Source organism: Neoarius graeffei, chromosome 2, assembly GCF_027579695.1.
Source record: "Neoarius graeffei isolate fNeoGra1 chromosome 2, fNeoGra1.pri, whole genome shotgun sequence".
Lineage (NCBI taxonomy): Eukaryota > Metazoa > Chordata > Actinopteri > Siluriformes > Ariidae > Neoarius > Neoarius graeffei.
The window spans coordinates 79981345-80000685 of NC_083570.1; the positions used below are offsets into that span (position 1 = coordinate 79981345).

Genomic DNA, 19341 nt, shown 5'->3' on the forward strand with positions numbered 1-19341 from the left:
ATACGTCATGATAACAAAAAAATATGGGATAGCTAAATAAGCATATAACAACAACAACAATTATTATTATTATTATTAAGCAATAATAACAACAGCAGTTAATATTAATAGCAATTAATAATAGTTGTATTATTATCTCATCTCATTATCTCTAGCTGCTTTATCCTGTGCTACAGGGTCGCAAGCAAGCTGGAGCCTATCCTAGCTGACTACGGGCGAAAGGCGGGGTTGTATTATTATAATGTTATTATTATTCAATAATAATAATAATAATAATAACAACAATTATTATTATTATTATTATTATTATTATTAAGCAATAAAAACAGCAGTTAATATTAATAGCAATTAATAAGTTGTATTATCATTGTATTACTATTTAATAATAATAATAATTATTACTATTAAATAATAATAAATTTATTATTATTTTTAATTATTATTATTTAGCAATAATAACAGCAGTTAATATTACTAGCAATTAATAATAGTTGTACTATTATCATTTTATTACTATTTAATAATAATAATAATAATAATTTAAATAAAAATTAGAAATGCAAATATTATTGCTATTAAATAATATATATAAATAATAGTAATTAAATAATTAATACTATTTAATGTAATTAATTACCACTACTGCTACGACTAATAATAATAATAATTATTATTACTATTAAATAATAATAATAAATTTATTATTATTTTTAATTATTATTATTAAGCAATAATAACAGCAGTTAATATTACTAGCAATTAATAATAGTTGTACTATTATCATTTTATTACTATTTAATAATAATAATAATAATAATAATAATAATAATAATAATAATAATTTAAATAAAAATTAGAAATGCAAATATTATTGCTATTAAATAATATATATAAATAATAGTAATTAAATAATTAATACTATTTAATGTAATTAATTACCACTACTGCTACGACTAATAATAATAATAATAATAATAATAATAATTTTATTTCTAATTGTTATCATCAACTACCACAACAACAACAACCACAACAACAATAAATTATTATTATTATTATTATTATTATTATTATTATTATTATTATTAGTAGTAGTAGTAGTAGTAGTAGTACTGTTGTTGTTGTTGTTGTTGTTACCTTATAATTATAATATATGTGAGTGTTCTGTTCATCAAAACTACTTGTCCAGATTGTATGCCAGTTCTTTATAGAAGATATAAATATTTCAAAATGTTCACTAAATAAGTACTGTTTATATTTAGTCTGATATTGTTTAGTGGCGTGTTGAAGAGGCTTTACGAGGTTCAGTCGGTTTGATATATCATGCTGGCCAACAAGTTGCGCAACTGGAAACAGCGCATGCGGTCGCGATCTTCAACTTGTCTAAAAGACCTGGAGGTTAAATCCATTTTTGCTAATGTCACCTATTGGTTGGGGGCGGGACTTATGCGCCTAGTGCCTGGAGGAGTGACAGAGTAGTGAACCAATCAGATCCTGAGGCAGCGCTGACGTGTGTCGAGCGCGTCCCGGTTATATTTAGGACCTATTTAAACACAGAGGGCCAGTCAGCGCGCTGCTGCGGGTTTCTGTGGCTCATGTGAAAAGCCGGTTCATGAAAGAACAGCAGAAGATGTCGGCTGTTACATTAGCCACTGCATTAGTATTAGATGACACTGTTCCACTATAACACACTAAAATGGAATGTGAATAGCGTCCTGTGTGTTCATCATGTGCCACTGAGAGACTGATTCGGGCTGTTTATAAAACACAGGCGAGGTTCAGCATTCACATGATGCAAGCTGGAGAGAAACCGGTTGCACGGCTAATGTACATGTTTTAGGCTTCTTTGAGCTGATAGATGAGGAGCAGCAGTGTGGTGTGGTGTGGTGTGTTGACGGCAGCTGACAGAGGGAGAAGAGCGCATTGTGCTGTGGTGGCTGGGTGAGGGTGAGTGTGAGCTTGGCGCTGCGTGTATCCGCCCATATTTATGTAAAGAGCGACCTCCGTACAGACGAGTGCACGGAACAGGCCGAGGGAGAGAGAGAGAGAGCGCTGTATTATCCCCGGAATGTCTCAAATATAGGCTGACCGTGCGGCATCGGGCTGGTGCAGATATCACAGCGGTTCATATTGTGAAAATGGCAGGATCGAGTGTAAGGACAGGACTATAGGCTCATCTTAACTTTACTCGCCTTTTTCCTGGCTCGGACGCGGAACTTGCAGCGCCAAAGGTAACAAAAAAGGACAAGCAGGACTCATGGGAATGCTGTCGGTCACTGAGGATCGTATGCACGACCGTAATGATTACTTTTAACAATGCAGGAGCTGTTTTTTGTTGTTAAAGATGATGTATAATGTGAGTGTAGTGAAGAACGCCTCGGGTCTGTTTGGGCCCTGCAGTGCAGCTCTGCGGTATGGCGGGGATTTCTGCTTCTTCTCTCTCTTCTTCTTCTTCTAGCTCACACTCAGCTCTCCACACTCCAGCAGCACAGCTGCCTACTCACTCTCCGTCCAAATGTCTTCACGCTTGATCCTGTGAAGCAGTGGGTTTTTATTACATTGGCTTGAAAATCTATTATTTTCTAGGATCAGAGCACGCGCGATTTAGGCCTACGGGTGTGTGTTCAAAGTTCCTGATGTGCTGTGATCATTTTGCCACTGGCCAGCGGTTATAAAGTAACATCTGTGAGATAATCGTTGTCAACATGGGCGTTTTCTGAGACTGTGCCATGTGAAACTGTGTGTGGTATGTGACAGTCATGGCGACTTTGCCTACACTTTTTAAATGAATGAGTGCTGGGTGCCAATAATTATGCACTGATGGGATGAGGTTCCTTTTTCCCTCCTTCTTCTTCTTCTTAAACGCGTCTTAATTTGGATCAAACTGTTCATATCCAGACTCCTTCTCGGTGTGGTGTAGTAGTTAGCACAGTCGCCTCACAGCAAGAAGGTTCCAGGTTCGAACCCAGCAGCTGCCTTTCTGTGTGGAGCTTGCATGTTCTCCCCGTGTCTGTGTGGGTTTCCCCCAAAGACATGCAGTTAGGTTAACATGGGGTGGCCTTGGGCTGAAGTTCCCTTCAGCAAGGTACACTACCATTCAAAAGTTTGGGGTCACTTTGAAATTTCTTTATTTTTGAAAGAAAAGCACTGTTCTTTTCAATGAAGATCACTTTAAACTAATCAGAAATCCACTCTATACATTGCTAATGTGGTAAATGACTATTCTAGCTGCTGGTTTTTGGTGCAATATCTCCATAGGTGTATAGAGGCCCATTTCCAGCAACTCTCACTCCAGTGTTCTAATGGTACAATGTGTTTGCTCATTGCCTCAGAAGGCTAATGGATGATTAGAAAACCCTTGTACAATCATGTTAGCACAGCTGAAAACAGTTGAGCTCTTTAGAGAAGCTATAAAACTGACCTTCCTTTGAGCAGATTGAGTTTCTGGAGCATCACATTTGTGGGGTCGATTAAATGCTCAAAATGGCCAGAAAAATGTCTTGACTAGATTTTCTATTCATTTTACAACTTATGGTGGGAAATAAAAGTGTGACTTTTCATGGAAAACACAAAATTGTCTGGGTGACCCCAAACTTTTGAACGGTAGTGTACTTAACCCCCGGGTGCTCTGGTGTGGCTGCCTACTGCTCTGGGTGTGTGTGTTCACTGCTTCAGATGGGTTAAATGCAGAGGATGAATTTCACTGTGCTTGAAATGTGCATGTGACAAATAAAGGTTTCTTCTTGTTCTAATGATCAACACCGTGCCCAGGTAACAGGTCTACAGTCACATAGACTGGGACAGCTATTTTTGTCCAGACTTCTATTTGTGTTCAGGTGATTCACCTTCAAAACATTCCTGTGCACAGTATCGAGTCGTCTTTTCAGTAATTCTGATTGGTAAAATGATCACCTTTGTCTTGGACACCTTTCGACATGGTACGAGAGGTTGTGAGTATGTTGATGACAGTGACGTTATCTAAGCAGTGAATATCATGGTGACATGCCTCTTATTTTTAATTTTGTTTAGTATTTATTTTCTCCCATCTATGCTTTAAATGGACTGTTGACTTTGGGAAAGGGTGGGATTTTGAATGATGTAAGAATTATGACGCGTGTATAAATGTGAATAAGTTGTTGACTAGTTTTTCGTGTTGTGTCCCATCCAGGTGAAGAATGACGGAATATAAACTGGTGGTGGTCGGAGCTGGAGGCGTTGGAAAAAGCGCTCTCACCATCCAGCTCATCCAGAACCACTTTGTAGATGAATATGACCCTACTATCGAGGTAAAATGTGCATGGTTTGGTCTCTATGAGAGAATGTATTAATGTGCCCATTGTCCATCAGTTGCAAAGGTGTGAAAGCCATTTGCAGTAAAAAAGAAAAAAAAAAGTGCTGTGTAGTAGACACAATGTAAGCTGGTTTTTCTGGTTTCAGGTATTGGCTGCTAACTTCCTGGTCTGGGCCTATCACAGTTACAGTCTACACAAGTGTCTGCACTCACTTTTGATAAAATAACTATAGGATGCCAGCTTGCTGTTTTCTGAATGATGAAATTATGTTTAGTGGTGCATGGGGGATTGTGTGATCTTGTACGGTGTCAGCGAGATCACTGTATAATACTGTGTTATGGTTTGAAATTTCAACAGTATGACAACCTAGCCTAAAAATATCCCGGGTTCACAGTATTAATAACTGGCTATTTAAATTCACACTCACAAAAAATTAAAGGAAAAATGTATTACAAAATAGTTGCACATCTTTGCGGATGTAAAATAAAAACCAAAATTAAACAAACAAACAAACAAAAACCTAAACCCCTAATTGCTCTTCTTTCTTAGAAAGATATATTTTAAGAAAGTCTTTTTTTCCCCGTAAACTTTCTAACATTGTCTCTATTCATTACATTGATGCAGAGGTAGCAATGCAGTATGTTTACACCAGTAAAGGATTACACAGCCAAAATGTTTTCAGTGCAGTTGCTTCCCCGGTTCTGAGAAACTGAAGTTGTTGTGGTGTGATTTAGGGCGAGTCCAGAGGGAGGGTTTTGTGAAATTTTTGGGAATCGCAATTGGACACAAAAAGGAACCACTGGCTTAAGGAACTTGGGCAGAAAAGAAAAAGGAATAAACAGGTAGATGGTAACAGACAAATGTATTTTGAAAAAAGGAGTAATGAGGTAATCGTCTGATTATACACCATGACAAACCCTGTCACTGTAACAACCGTCCTGTAAAGGTAGTAGTGTTGGACAGGACTGGGTTGAAGTGGTAGATGGGTTACATGTATATCTTCTGCGTATGACTAAGCTGCATTGAAATAGCCACTGTGGTTGTCATACTTGCATAGGACTCGTACAGGAAGCAGGTGGTGATTGATGGGGAGACGTGTCTGTTGGACATCCTAGACACAGCAGGTCAGGAGGAGTACAGCGCCATGAGAGACCAGTACATGAGGACTGGGGAGGGCTTCCTCTGTGTTTTTGCCATTAATAACACCAAGTCTTTTGAGGACATTCACCACTACAGGTGAGGGCTGTTATGTACAGGGGGCTGCAAAAGTAGGTATACAGTAATGGAAAAACAAAACGTTCACACAAAACGTTAGTATTAAATGAAACCTAGCACCACTATTATAATACTGGAATAATCCTTACTGTATACCTACTTTTGCAGCCCCCTGTATAATAGAGATTGAGTTTATCTCTTCACCATGGCTATTGAGAGGGGGAACATTTAAAAAAAAAAAATTGTTGTTATTTTTGATTCTTCTGCTGCTCTATTTCGCCATCATTTTGTATATTTATGTGGTTTTGCAGAGAGCAGATTAAGAGAGTGAAAGACTCCGAGGATGTCCCCATGGTGCTGGTGGGAAACAAGTGTGACCTGCCATGCCGCACAGTGGATACCAAGCAGGCTCAGGATTTAGCACGTAGCTACGGAATTCCTTTCATCGAGACCTCAGCAAAAACGAGACAGGTATGCACAACCTGAGAACCGTGAAACACACCAGTATTTTACAATGCAAGTCTGGGGCGTTTAAAAAGCATGAAATTAAAAGGGATTTACATCAAGATCACACATGACTTGAAAGAAGTTCTTATGATTTTCTTTCAAATGGTCACTCATTCAATTTACTCTGGAATTCATTCTGAGATTGAAACAGAATGGAGACGTCTGGCAGAGGGGGTCTTAAAGTAAGGGGTTAACACAATTATAGCTTCAAAAACCTATAATTGCCATTCTAATGAGGCACAGAAACTTGTAAGACATTTGTTCGAGATCATTTGAATTATATCATCAATATCTGTCACCATAGTTCCTGTTGTAGTTTCATCCAACCCAGACTGGGACTGAGCGTGCGTTTACGTTGTTTGTTAAGCCACAGGCATTTGTGCAGAGTTATGTCACTGAAACATCTCTGCAAATGACTATTACTGATAGCAATTATAATATAATTGAGAATATTCTCTGTCACAATTATATGGACATTTACAACACAGTGCAGCTACAAGTTCATCGTTTAATTGAACAGTGATTTGAATACATGCTATACCAATTCTGGTTTCATAGTGAACTCTGAAAAATGTGTATGTTTCATTGATAAAATGAGACTGCTTGGTGGTTTTTTTTCCTTTTTTTCCTCTCTCCCGTCCCTCCTCTCCTGAAGGGCTGAAGGGAAACACTTTAATAGGATCTATCTGTCTAGGTTCTGCCATTCAGAGCACTGTATTTTGAATAAACAACAAAAGCCTACATTTTTTATGATTATAAGAGGACACAAAATTTTAGATTCGTGAAACAGTGTGTAGTCGGTCCTGTGCACTGTCTTCTGTAAATATATGATTGATTGAATGATTTTCAAGGAGGCACGGTGTAGTGGTTAGCACTGTGTCGCCTCACAGCAAGAAGGTTCTGGGTTCGAGCCCAGTGACTGACAAGGGCTTTTCTGTGTGGAGTTTGCATGTTGTCTGCGTGGGTTTCCTCCGGGTGCTCCGGTTTCCCCCACAGTCCAAAGACATGCAGGTTAGGTTAACTGGTGACTCTAAATTGACCGTGAGTGTGAATGGTTGTTTGTCTCCATGTGTCAGCCCTGTGATGACCTGGTGATTTGTCCAGGGTGTACCCCGCCTTTTGCCCGTAGTCAGCTGGGATAGGCTCCAGTGACCCTGCACAGGGTAAGCGGTTACGGATGATGTATGTATGTATGTATGTTTTTCTCAATTTTAGGTCCCAAATCAATTGCTCTGCAAAATAACCATGAGTGATTCATAACTCTCATATTTTACTTATCAACATAAAATAGTCATAGTTCTCAAATAGTTTTTACATGTTTTTTACACTCCAATTCATAACATTCATATCAGCATAACAAGAGGATGATAACGATTAGATATCACAGTTTGCATCCTCACAGTACTTAAAACAGTCAGCCTTTTGAGCATGCCATTGGCAGCGTCTTACAACGACAAGTACAGGTTATTGTTTACAGCACACTTCTGAATTTACTGCCATGGGGTTTAAATATGAAATCTAGTATCTGTGAATGCTGATATGAGTGGTGAAATCTTTCATAAATGATCTACTTGAATCATGCCTTGATGAATTTAATGAATCTCACAGAAACATTTTTTTTTTGTTCAGTCCATTCCTTAGCCAGTGTCTGTAATTTGCAAACTCTTGTGGCAGTCACACACAAACAGCTTTATATGCACCGTCAACAACATGCCTGACGATGTGCACATTTCAACAGCAATTTTTCAAATTGTAACTCCTAATTTGCATACATATGAGCCCATAAATGTTTCGCTTTTAAAAAAGTGCAGTCAGCAGATGTACATTTTTCCACAAGCAATATTTGCACCTATTTTAAATCTTGTGTAATCCTCATAAATTATTAATATTGGGCTGAAATGATATTTGCATCATGCATGTTTTTTTTTTTTTGTCTGTACTATTAAATAACTGGGTGCAATATCACAGAATATTTTTTTTAAAGATTTTTTTGGGGCTTTTTTCACCTTTATTATTGGATAGGACAGTGTAGAGACAGGAAATAGAGACGGGGAGGGAGTAGGAAATGACCTCGGGCTGGAATCGAACCCGGCTCCCCGGATTTATGGTATGGCGCCTTATCCACCTGAGCCACGACGAGTATCTGATAATGGCCATGACTCATCTTTTTTTGCATTTATTATATCAGCTGAGGGCTACAAAGTATACTGAGGATGATATATAAACATGTAATGCAGAAAACAGTTTAAAAAGTTCACATGCCATTTTCCACATTCATATTTTTAACAAGTTCATGGAGTGTCACTGATCTATTACCATTTATTCTGTACACATTCACTGGATATGAGCAATTGCACACTCTGATTGGCTACTCTACTACTAGGATATCAGCTCATATATCCGGAGTAGAAATAAACAAAATGGCGGCGCGCATCAAGTCAAATACGTTACTTTATCAAGTAATTAAAAGAAACAAAAATAGCTAAAAGAATATAGTTTTTTTTTTCCCTCCAATATCTCCTGTTCCATACTCCAGTCCAGTCAGTGCCGGTAATGCACCTTTAAGTTGGTTTGCCAACCGCCAAAAAAACCTTAAAGAAGAAGAAGAAGAAAATGGCGGCGCGTGTTGCTGAACCAGTCGAGGACGAAATAAAAACTCTACTCGAAAACAAAACCCCAAAAAATACAAAAAAAGCAACAAAATATGGAATGAAAGTATTTGATGGTAAGAATTTATCTTTTTTTCAAGAATTATTATTCTAGCATTTTTTACAAATTGCTACTGTAATTTCGCCGGTTTGTTTACATCCTAAGCAGAAATTATTTTGCTGGATGTTTTGTAGAAAGTTTTTATTTATTGAATTAGAAAAAAATAAAACTGCTCTGTTTCTCAAAATCCAGTGAATGTGGATAGAATAAAACAGCTATTCCATTCAATCTCGTCATACATGGCTTATAGCCAACTCAGCACTATGCGCCTCGTCGACTATCAGCTCATGTACGACTCGATTTTGTGGAAAACTGTTAAATATGTCTCATCCTATGAATTATTTCTTATTTTAAAATGTATAAAATTTTTATTCTGAAATTAAATATTCTAAAAATGTTTAAAGACATGTTTTCTATTACTGTGCAAGATACAAACATTTGTTAATATTATGTATTAATGTTTATTACATATAATGGAACATTTGTCCAAAGTGTCAGCGATACATGCAAGACACGGCAGCTAATTATTCTAGTATTTCAAAAGGGAGAAAGAAGTTGATCTTATTTATTGCAGAGGGGGAAAAAACACATTTTAAAGCATTAATGATTGGCAGTTATTGACTTCCTGGAATTGCACACCAGTGGTTCATGACCATGGGGTTAGGTGCAGTGGGCTGACATTAATAACGCCAAAATGGAGTCAAATTAGTTTCTTAATTCACAAATAAATGTAATGCAATTTTCAAATGTGTGCCATGAAAGCGTTAAGAATTTTCATTCAGAAAATATTTTGATGCTGTTACATTTATTACATGCTGAAGAATCTGCATTTACAACCATTTGTGAATATGCCTGCAGTTTTTTATGGATTTTTGACTTTCCTGACATAGTTCAGTTTACAGATGCATTTTTGTTCCAAAAGGGTGTTCTCTGCAGCTTATCAGATGTCTCTTACAATTTCAGCCAGTTACATGAACCTCAATTCAAGAGTATGATTGAATGTGACCGCATTGCATTAAATTGCATTACATCTGCACAGTGTGCAGCGATGTGCACTATTGCATCACAACAGACATTGCTTGGAGTTCCACTTTCACTTCTCAGGTTCAACTTTAACATGGCTAAACACGTTATATTCTCTTTCACTTGGTGGGAAGTTACTTTTCAAACAAAATTAAGTTGAGAGGCAATTGCGCAATATATATATATATATATATATATATGTTATTTACCAGCTGGGAGGTCTGTATCGTGAAATACCGTGACCGAGGTCTTGAAAGTACTGACCAAAGTCACGGTATTTCACCATACGGACCGACCTTAAGCTGGTAAATAATATATTTATTTTTTTCTTTACCAAATTCTAACAGAAAACGAGAGCGCCCGAAAGGGAAAACCGAGGCGAGCCGCCATTTTGAATCCTCATTCACGGCTGTAATGCAAATGGCTTCCTCCTCGGTATACAAGTGCACTTCCATGGCAGGAAAAAAACTACATTTTGCTGCCTATGTAGTCCCCTATTTATACAAAATTAAGTCATTCAGGATTCAGTCATATTTTTGCTCGGCGTTAGCAACAGTTACAGGTTTTTAGCTTTCTCCTGAAATGTTTTCTTTTATTTCTTCTTCCTCAGGGTAGTAAAACTCGCTTTCGCTGTGAACACTGTCGTTATCGCTATCCATGCTGTAAAATTAATGCTATTCTCCTGAGAAATGTGAAAATAAATGTTGACAAAAATTGCTACTATGTTCGTTGTTGTTGTGAATGAGTGAGTCGCCAGAGGTCCATAACCGGGGTCTGTAACTGGGGTCCATACCGTAGGATATGGACCCGCTCGTCAGCCAATCAGAGCGCAGGATTTGATGAAAACCGCACCGCGAAAAAAATAAACTATATTACTATCTATTGAATTTTTAGATTAACCTCGTAATAGCCCGTTCAGAATCAACACCATAGTCATACAGTCGAGCAGCTTGTTTGTGTGGTTTTAGGTGTGCCTTCAGCAGTGTTTGAGGTAAAATCATTAACAAGGGTTGACAGGTTTCAGCAAAAATTTCCACTAATCTACAGTGCAAAAACCACACAAAATACGTGAAACTAACCCAAACATCAGCAAATCAATGGAAATTCGGCTCATGTTTGTCTAAAACCTTTTTTTAAATCATTGGCTGGTCAAAAGAGATAATTAGTATTTCAGCTGTTATAAACTGTTGTAATCATAAAATCTTATGAATCTGGACTTAATGAAGATTAATATTAGTTGAATGGCTGGTGTAAATGATGGGGCTCTTCCCCACCTGCCCTTATGGACGAAGTGCCACTGGAGCTGCAGTTTCAAGTCATGCATACATAGAGCATTTATTTCTCTGAGTTAATAAATATAACATGCAAACGTCTGTGCTAACTGTCAGTTGAGTCTACTGTGATCACTAGCAACTTCACAAGTTTTACTAGCGATTGTCTTTTTGATGGCTGTAACATCATGCTGGTATCAAAACAATCTTAGTCACACATTCTGTAGTGTGTAGATTATGATCAGTGACACATTGCGAGTACGCAGATTACATTTAATGACTCTCTGTACATATGTAGATAGAATTGGTGATCTACACTGTCCTGCCAAAAAAAAAAAAGTTGTGCACTCTAATATTTGGTTGGACCGCCTTTAGCTTTGATTACATCATGCATTCACTGTGGCATTGTTTTGATAAACTTATGCAATGTCACAACATTTATTTCAGTCCAGAGTTGTATTCATTTTTCACCAAAATCTTGTGTTGAGGATGGGAGAGTCGAACCACTGCGTAAAGTCTTCTCCAGCACATCCAAAAGACTTTCAATGGGGTTAAGGTCAGGGCTGTGGTGGCCAATGCATGTGTGAAAATGATTCCTCATGCTCTCTGAACCACTCTTTCACAATCTGAGCCCTAATTTTATCCCCGTGCCACCAGAGAAGAAAAAATCCATTTAAGTGATAACCTGGTCATTCAGTACATTGAGGTCGTCAGCTGACTTCATTTTATTGCCCTATAACGTTGCTGAGCCTCGACCTGACCAACTGAAGCAACCCCAGATCATAGCACTGCCTCCAGAGGCTTGTACAGAGGCCACTGTGCATGATGGGTTCATCACTTCATGTGCTTCCCTTCTTACCCTGACACGCCCATCACTCAGGAACAAGGTAAATCTTGATTTATCAAACCACATGACCTTTTCCCATTGCTCCAGTGTCCAATCTTTATGCTCCCTAGCAAATTGAAGTCTTTTCTCCTGATTAGTCTCAATAACAAGTGGTTTCCTCATGGCCACACAGCTGTTTAATACCAATCCTGCGAGTTCTCATCACACTGTGCATGTGGAAATGCTCTTAATTTCACTATTCAACCTAGCTGTGAGTTCTACTTTTGATTTTTTTTTTTAACGATTCGACTTCACCAAGCATTTAATTGATCTCTGATCATGGTCAGTCAGGATCTTTTTCCGACAAAATTTTTCTACGAAGTTGATGGTTCATCTCAATCCTTCCAGGTTTTAACCCTCTGGGGTATTTTCTGGCATTCTAATGATTTTGGCATGCTCTGATTTTCTTGTCAGTTTCAACAAATCTAAGCAGTATTTTCAAAGTCATATGACTTTTTGTATTCAGCATAAGTTCAGCTACAATAATATCTATGTAGTATGTATGTCATGATTGTACTTTTTAAAAAAATAACAGATAAATGAAGATGTTTGTAAAAAGCAGTTTTAGAACAGTGTTGGAATGTGTGAAAAAAAAAACATGACCTTACCCATTCTGTCAAACCATTTTGGCCACTTGAGGTGATTCTGTTCAGTCTTAGGAATGTATCAAGCACAAAAACTTAAGTCTGCTCCATTGATTTGGACAATTAACTGGCCATCAAAAATTTATGTCCTATGGTTTGGGGATAAAGGGTTGGCAGTGGGATGGGTATTCAATGAGAAGTTTAAAAAATTCCATTCCATTCAATGAGAAGAGTGAAAACGCCTCCCACTGCCAACTCTTAATCCCATCAGATTAACTCTTAATCCCATCAGGTCATGTCACAATGGGTAAGGTCATGTTTTTTCACACATTCCAACACAGTTCTAAAACTGATTTTTACAACAGCTTCATTTATCTGGTATTGGACTTTATTTTGGCATTTGACTCTATTCAGTGTGTCTAGAAATTAACTTTTGGACTGTTTTACTCAGTTCAGAGCCACAACCTACTCTGTTACTCTGTTACACAATTACTCTGTAATTTTGCTCCCACTCCAACTCCATATTTTACTCTCTAAACTCAAAATAGAGCAAAATTAACTATTTTTGAGGAAAATACTTTAACTCCGGAAAAATTGCTCAGTCATTTTTCCTGTGTGTGCACTACAGCGCACGCATATCAACCGATCTGCTCATAATAAATAGAAGAAATATTTACACTTACTCAAGTTGATCTTTGGCTGGATCGAGTCAAAGTAAAAAAAAAAAAGGGGGGGGGGGAGGCACCGCTAATCATCAGTTTTCAAGACTGAATTAAATCACTATATTGAATCATGAATTGATTCGCTGTCCTGAAATTTAATCGCTGTGCTAAATCATGAAATGAATCATGAATTGAATCGCTGTCATGAATCATCCGAAGCGCATAAATTCCGCATGCCATCTCACAACAAGTTTTACCTCCAAATAGCCTAAACTATGTCTGACAGAGGGGCGGCACGGTGGTGTAGTGGTTAGCGCTGTCGCCTCACAGCAAGAAGGTCCTGGGTTCGAGCCCCGGGGCCGGCGAGGGCCCTTCTGTGCGGAGTTTGCATGTTCTCCCCGTGTCCGCGTGGGTTTCCTCCGGGTGCTCCGGTTTCCCCCACAGTCCAAAGACATGCAGGTTAGGTTAACTGGTGACTCTAAATTGACCGTAGGTGTGAATGTGAGTGTGAATGGTTGTCTGTGTCTATGTGTCAGCCCTGTGATGACCTGGCGACTTGTCCAGGGTGTACCCCGCCTTTCGCCCGTAGTCAGCTGGGATAGGCTCCAGCTTGCCTGCGACCCTGTAGAAGGATAAAGCGGCTAGAGATAATGAGATGAGATGTCTGACAGATTTTATCCTGTTTACGGTGGGCATTCCCACCGCGAAAGAGAAACCAATCAAAACTGAAAGAGTGAAAGTGATTATCATGCCGTTACCATGTCTTTTATGAATGCGTCAGTGGGCGCTCAGCGCTCCGACTCTGGTGTGACTGAGTAAGGTGACAAGTTTTATGTTTTGTCTAATTTAGGTCATTTTAAAAACTATAATATTATTTGGCAGTGGGCACATAGGAAAGTGTAAAGTATAAAGTTTCTGTCAATATGTTTATCATGCTTGTATGATAAAAAAAACTTGTGAAGATATTTATCTAAATACATGACCCACTCATTCTAAACCTGTCAAGCTTCACTGGAGAAGCTCTCGACCCCAAAAGGTTAATAATGGGTTTGACATTTCTTAACCCAATTCCACTCATTTCCTCAATCTCCTTAGCTGTTTTCTTTGCTTGATACAGGCCAATAATTTGACCCTTCTGAAACACAGTACCATCTTTTCCATAACCATAGGATTCGTCTTCTGACATGTTTGTTTAAGAAATGAAAAGCTACTCACTGCATCAATTAGGGTTAAAACAATTGTTGCCAGCTGAAACACATTAATCACTGCAGTAATTACCCAGTCAACGGCTCTTGCGTATTTGCTTATTTAAATGCAAATGGAAACTTTTTTTGGCCTGGCAGTGTACATGTCATGGTACTTACATGAATCAAAACATTAGATACCAATTTTTACTCCATATACTGTGAAATAATTGAAAACCAAAGACTGTCTCCATTTATGTTTCAGTTTTGATTAAAAGACTGGATTTCACTAAAGGTTTTTGCTCAAGGAGCTGATTAGTGAAATCTGAACAATGCTGTGCATATTTCGAATGTCTTTAGGCACTATAGCTCTGTGGAGCTTGATTGTTTCATTAGAAAAGGGCAGCAGTTGGGTCATCCTTGTAAATGTCAATGCTGAATAGTTGTGGTCAGGGGAGGTGTTAATCAGGTCCGCTTGGGGTTTGCTATGGTGTTCGTTTCTTGTGGCAGCCCCTCTCTGTCTCTCTGCAGTGCTTAACTCGCAACTCCTCATGGGGCTGGGGATAAAATGTAAATGATTGATTCAGTCTGTTTCAACCTCTCTGTTTCTGGTCATTACTGCATGCGCTACCTGACATCACAACAGCCTTAAGTTGCATTTAAAATCACACCTTGCTGTTCTTTGAGCTATAAACTCAGCTGATGATTGATCATAGTTTGATACTGATCTGGGTCGGGTTGCATAACTCTACTTGATCTTAATCTTCCACATCAAAATGGTCATAGAGGTAATTATTCAGTTCTCTGCATTCTACATAAGTGAGCTGAATTGTGCTTCATGTGGAGTACTCAATGCTTGTAAATAGCTATTAATTGCTTTCATTGGCTTGTCAATTGGTAGTGGTATTTAACACTTGGGCACATTTGCACTGGATGCCTTTTTGAAGCAAGAGATGCATTTCTGCTTTAGTGAGTTTCATTTAGATATGCGTAAAACATAAACCCAAGCATTTTTTTTTCTACGCATCTCTAGGTATTTCCCACTTGGGTGTGTAGTTGTAAGCATAGACATGCTTTCACTTTCTATGTGCTGTGAAAGTTTTTTAAAATACCGGTAACAAGAAACATGTAGTGTCATAGCAAAGTGTTTGCATGGTAATGAATGATGCAGTAAGAAAAAATGCCTAGGCTGTATATTTACTGTGCCACTGTCTTCTACAATGTTTTTCTTGAGCTGTGTTGTAATTACAGCTATTCCAGTCATCTATGTTTCACTGACACTCCTTTGTTGTACATGAGGTAATAGCTGTCACGCAGGTAGCACAGACAGAACATGTGTGCTGTGGATGTGACGCTTGTGATCTAGTGTGAATTTGACTTTAGTGACACCCAGTGGTATACTAGAGCCTAAATTATCCACACTTACTCGTCCATTGAGCTTCTCTGTATTGGCCTTTGTGCGTCCCCTGATGTTGAAGGGAGTTGTGTTTTGCACTGCAGAGAGTGGAGGATGCCTTTTACACTCTGGTCCGGGAGATCAGGCAATACCGACTGAAAAAACTCAGCAAAGAAGAAAAGACGCCGAGCTGCATCAAGCTTAAAAAATGTGTTGTGATGTGAGTGGGGTAAGTTTGGGCTGAGCTCTGGCCCTCTCTCGGCCTGCTGTGAGCTTCTCTGGTCTCCATCTAATGGGTCACTTTTCTCTTTAACCAATCAGTGGTGGTGTGCTGGGGAGCGAGGTCCGACCTTTTCTGTAAAAGCAGTCAATCTTAGGATTTCTGTTGGAAATCTGTTCTACATGGACACCTTCTATCTGGAGCTGAAAGGCATGGCTCCTGCAATGTTGATTTTTCTTCTTTCAGTAACTTGGTGCCAGCAGTACATTATTCTGTATTGTAATCACTATTATTTTTAAAAATGCATTTAAAAATCTTTCTTTTTTTTTTTTAAGGGGGTTGATGATGCCTTTTATACTTTAGTCCGGGAAATCCGAAAGCACAAGGAGAAGATGAGCAAGGAGGGCAAGAAGAAAAAGAAGAAGTCCAAGACAAAGTGTATACTAATGTGAATAATGCCTCGATTTCAGTATCGACTCTGAACAGCTGAAATATTAAAGAACTGCATTTTGTACATTACACTAAATTATTAGCCTCTTCAGAGTACAGAATGGATCCCTATTTTCCTTCATTTGCTATCTTAATCAATTAAGCTCTTCCTTGTTTAGTGCCAGATGCCCCAATGTGTTGGTCCTGAATTACTTTAATGTTGAATTGTAGCCGATAATGAAATTGCATCGCCATTAGATTGATTGATTGATTGATTATTCTCTGGGTGTTTTCCGCCAGTATTCACCTAGAGCTCGTCATTTAGCAGATGGAAAGAGAATAGAGGCAACTCGCATTCTGTGTTTCAGAATCTTAAGGATTAATGTTTTAACATGAGTTAAGACTGGATCTGTGGAGGAGTGTTTTGTGCAGTACAAATTAAAGGACATCCAGCTGAATATTGCAGTTTGCCACACGATACTAATAGCACAGTGAACTTTGCATATAAAGTAAGTTCCTGTTCCATATTCAACTTTTACTTAATATTGTACAGAATTGACCCCATAATTCGTAAATCTGATTTGGTTATACAATGTAATGAACAGTATATATCCTTATATAATATCCTTATGTAGGACCAACACTATTTGGGGTAATATTTTGATATCTCCACCACTGTGTAACAGATGGTTTATCTGTTTGGGATGTCAGATTTATATTAACCTGCATGTGAACGTCCATTGTAGTCCAGTTTTAAGCCTTTGATAGTGTGTGTGGATGGTAATCTCTTAACCCTGATCAACGTTTTCATTTGCATGCTGTTCTTTGTTGTAATTTCATGAGAAAGGCGATGAAAGCTTCAAATAGTGCGTGATAACTGGCCCAGGTTTCCAGGTGGGAAATTCTTACCCAAATGAGTGTTTTATTTCTGGAGATGTGTTTGTTTCACAGTGTTCGGTTTAATTTAATGATTGTCCACATTGAATTAGCTTAGAGATGAATGGTAATAGGTGGAATTAAAGACTAAATGCTACAGTAGAGTAAAAATCAATTTAGTTTTCCCAGATTTCTTCTTATGCGGTTTGCATTTATTGAATTTGTGAGAAGGTGTAATGTTTAAACTTCCAGCAGAGGCTTTTTAAGGATAAGTCTCTTCTGCACTACATGATGTCCTTGCACCCAGCCAAATGCCTTTTTATGAAAATGTAACCAACCACTAATAATGTTCAATATTATTATTGAATAATTATTTATCTACTGATCAGAGAAAAACAAGGCCAACAAATGACTTGTGTCTCAAATAGCTGCATGAATGGCTTTGCAGGGAGACACAAGTGACAACCCAAGCTGCTCCGTTTCTGTATCAGCTGCTTGAACGAATCTAACACTTCTACACATCTGCCTTTTCTTGCTAATTTAAACCCAAAAGGCTGATATAAAAATGAAGGGCAATGCAGAAAATAAAAAGTCATTACAAAGAGCTGTTAAAAACAATGTTGCCTTTTTGTATTCCTCTTTCCCCCCTTGTATTACAGCTCATTAATCAGTGCTTTTTTTTTCGTTTATTCCCATTATATTACATGAAACAGATGGCCTGATCTATTACTAATGCTGCATCTTCAAAGAGGCAAACACACACAATAAACAAACAAAATCAGGATAACTGTTATTATGCAATGTTAATCCAGGTAAAGGCTGTTTAAGCTGTTTCGTTACCTCTGTCCCGTTAAGATATGGTAACTTGATTACATGTTATATTCAAATTAGCACTCTTTTTTTTTTTAATCTCTCCCTATCTGACTCTTATCACCTCTTTCTTTTCTGTTTGTGGTGTGCCAATGGAGAAAGTTCTTAAAATACTTCATGTATACCTGGAGTGTATTTTAACAACCTTTGTACAGTTGTGATACAGACAGATGCATATTTTGTAAATTGTGCTTTAGGTGTTTTTTTTTCCTTTTTTTGTTAATAAATGTCACTTTAATAGAGCTGAAATAGACTTCCTCTTCTCTAATTTACTGCTGAGTGTGGGGACACCATTTTTTTTCTTACTATTCTCAATTAATTTATAACACGGGAATAATTTGTCCTTTACTGAGTTCAGATTTGAAAGGGTACACTGGAAACCAGTAAGCAAGTTTATCTCTTAATTATGCATGTCAAACATCACTGTGTGTGAGTTAACATTTAATGATTGTTAAATTATTTTGAGAAATTAGCTTGTGAGAGATGCTTCGAAATTTGATTTTTGTTCTCAGGTCAGGTATAAACCTGAATTTTCATTGCAGTCCACTAGAGAGCGCACCTCTCCCATTATAACCCCACAGTCCTTCATTTCTTTTATGATATTAAATCTCTACACACTCTTGGTTATTCCCTGATTTAATCTATGGCACCATATCATCCTTCAGAGTTTGTAGGCGTAATAACATTCACCATATAAAATGAAATTTAGGACATGATTTGGCTTCCAAATCTGTTTTTAGACGTGTTGGTAAGGCAATGTTCCAAATTAGGTTTAACATTAAGTAAGGCACATTTTATTCTGTATGATAAATCATTTGCAGCTATCAGAAAATCTCTACTTCAGTTGGAACCAATTTAAGGAGGACTGTAGTAAATGTAAGTATACTGGGACATACATTTGCTTTATTTAAGTGGGAATGATGAATGGGGTCACCATTTGGGTCATGTTATTTTTGCTGAGTTAGAGTAACTGCCACTCATATTCGTATTATAATTTAGAGAGTCTTGAGTTTTTTTTTCCCCCCAGCCCAGTTTTAAATGGTGTGTTGTCAACTTACAGAAAACATCAAATAAAATGAGCATACTTCATCCAGGGTGTAGTGGTTAGCACTGTCGCCTCACACCAAGAAGGTCCTGGGTTCGAGCCCAGTGGCCAACGGGGGCCTTTCTGTGCAGAGTTTGCATGTTCTCCCCTTGTCCGCGTGGGTTTCCTCCGG

The 19341-nt window shown here is 38.0% G+C and overlaps 1 protein-coding gene across 4 annotated transcripts; it reads left to right on the forward strand.

Moving 5' to 3' along the window:
* Positions 1-1642: 1642 nt before the first annotated feature.
* Positions 1643-18373, forward strand: kras (v-Ki-ras2 Kirsten rat sarcoma viral oncogene homolog). Of its 4 annotated transcripts, none has more exons than XM_060915026.1 (6): positions 1643-1947; positions 4169-4286; positions 5350-5528; positions 5819-5978; positions 15834-15949; positions 16285-16400. In XM_060915026.1, the coding sequence occupies exons 2-6, from the start codon at positions 4176-4178 to the stop codon at positions 16310-16312; spliced, it is 594 nt and encodes a 197-aa protein (XP_060771009.1). In that variant the 5' UTR covers positions 1643-1947; positions 4169-4175; the 3' UTR covers positions 16313-16400. The 4 variants fall into 4 exon arrangements, with proteins under 4 accessions (XP_060771009.1, XP_060771008.1, XP_060771010.1 ...); XM_060915025.1 differs by lacking the exon at positions 1643-1947 and adding an exon at positions 1954-2231; XM_060915027.1 differs by lacking the exon at positions 1643-1947 and adding an exon at positions 1955-2231 and having other exon boundaries at positions 15834-15958; positions 16285-16373.
* Positions 18374-19341: the final 968 nt, after the last annotated feature.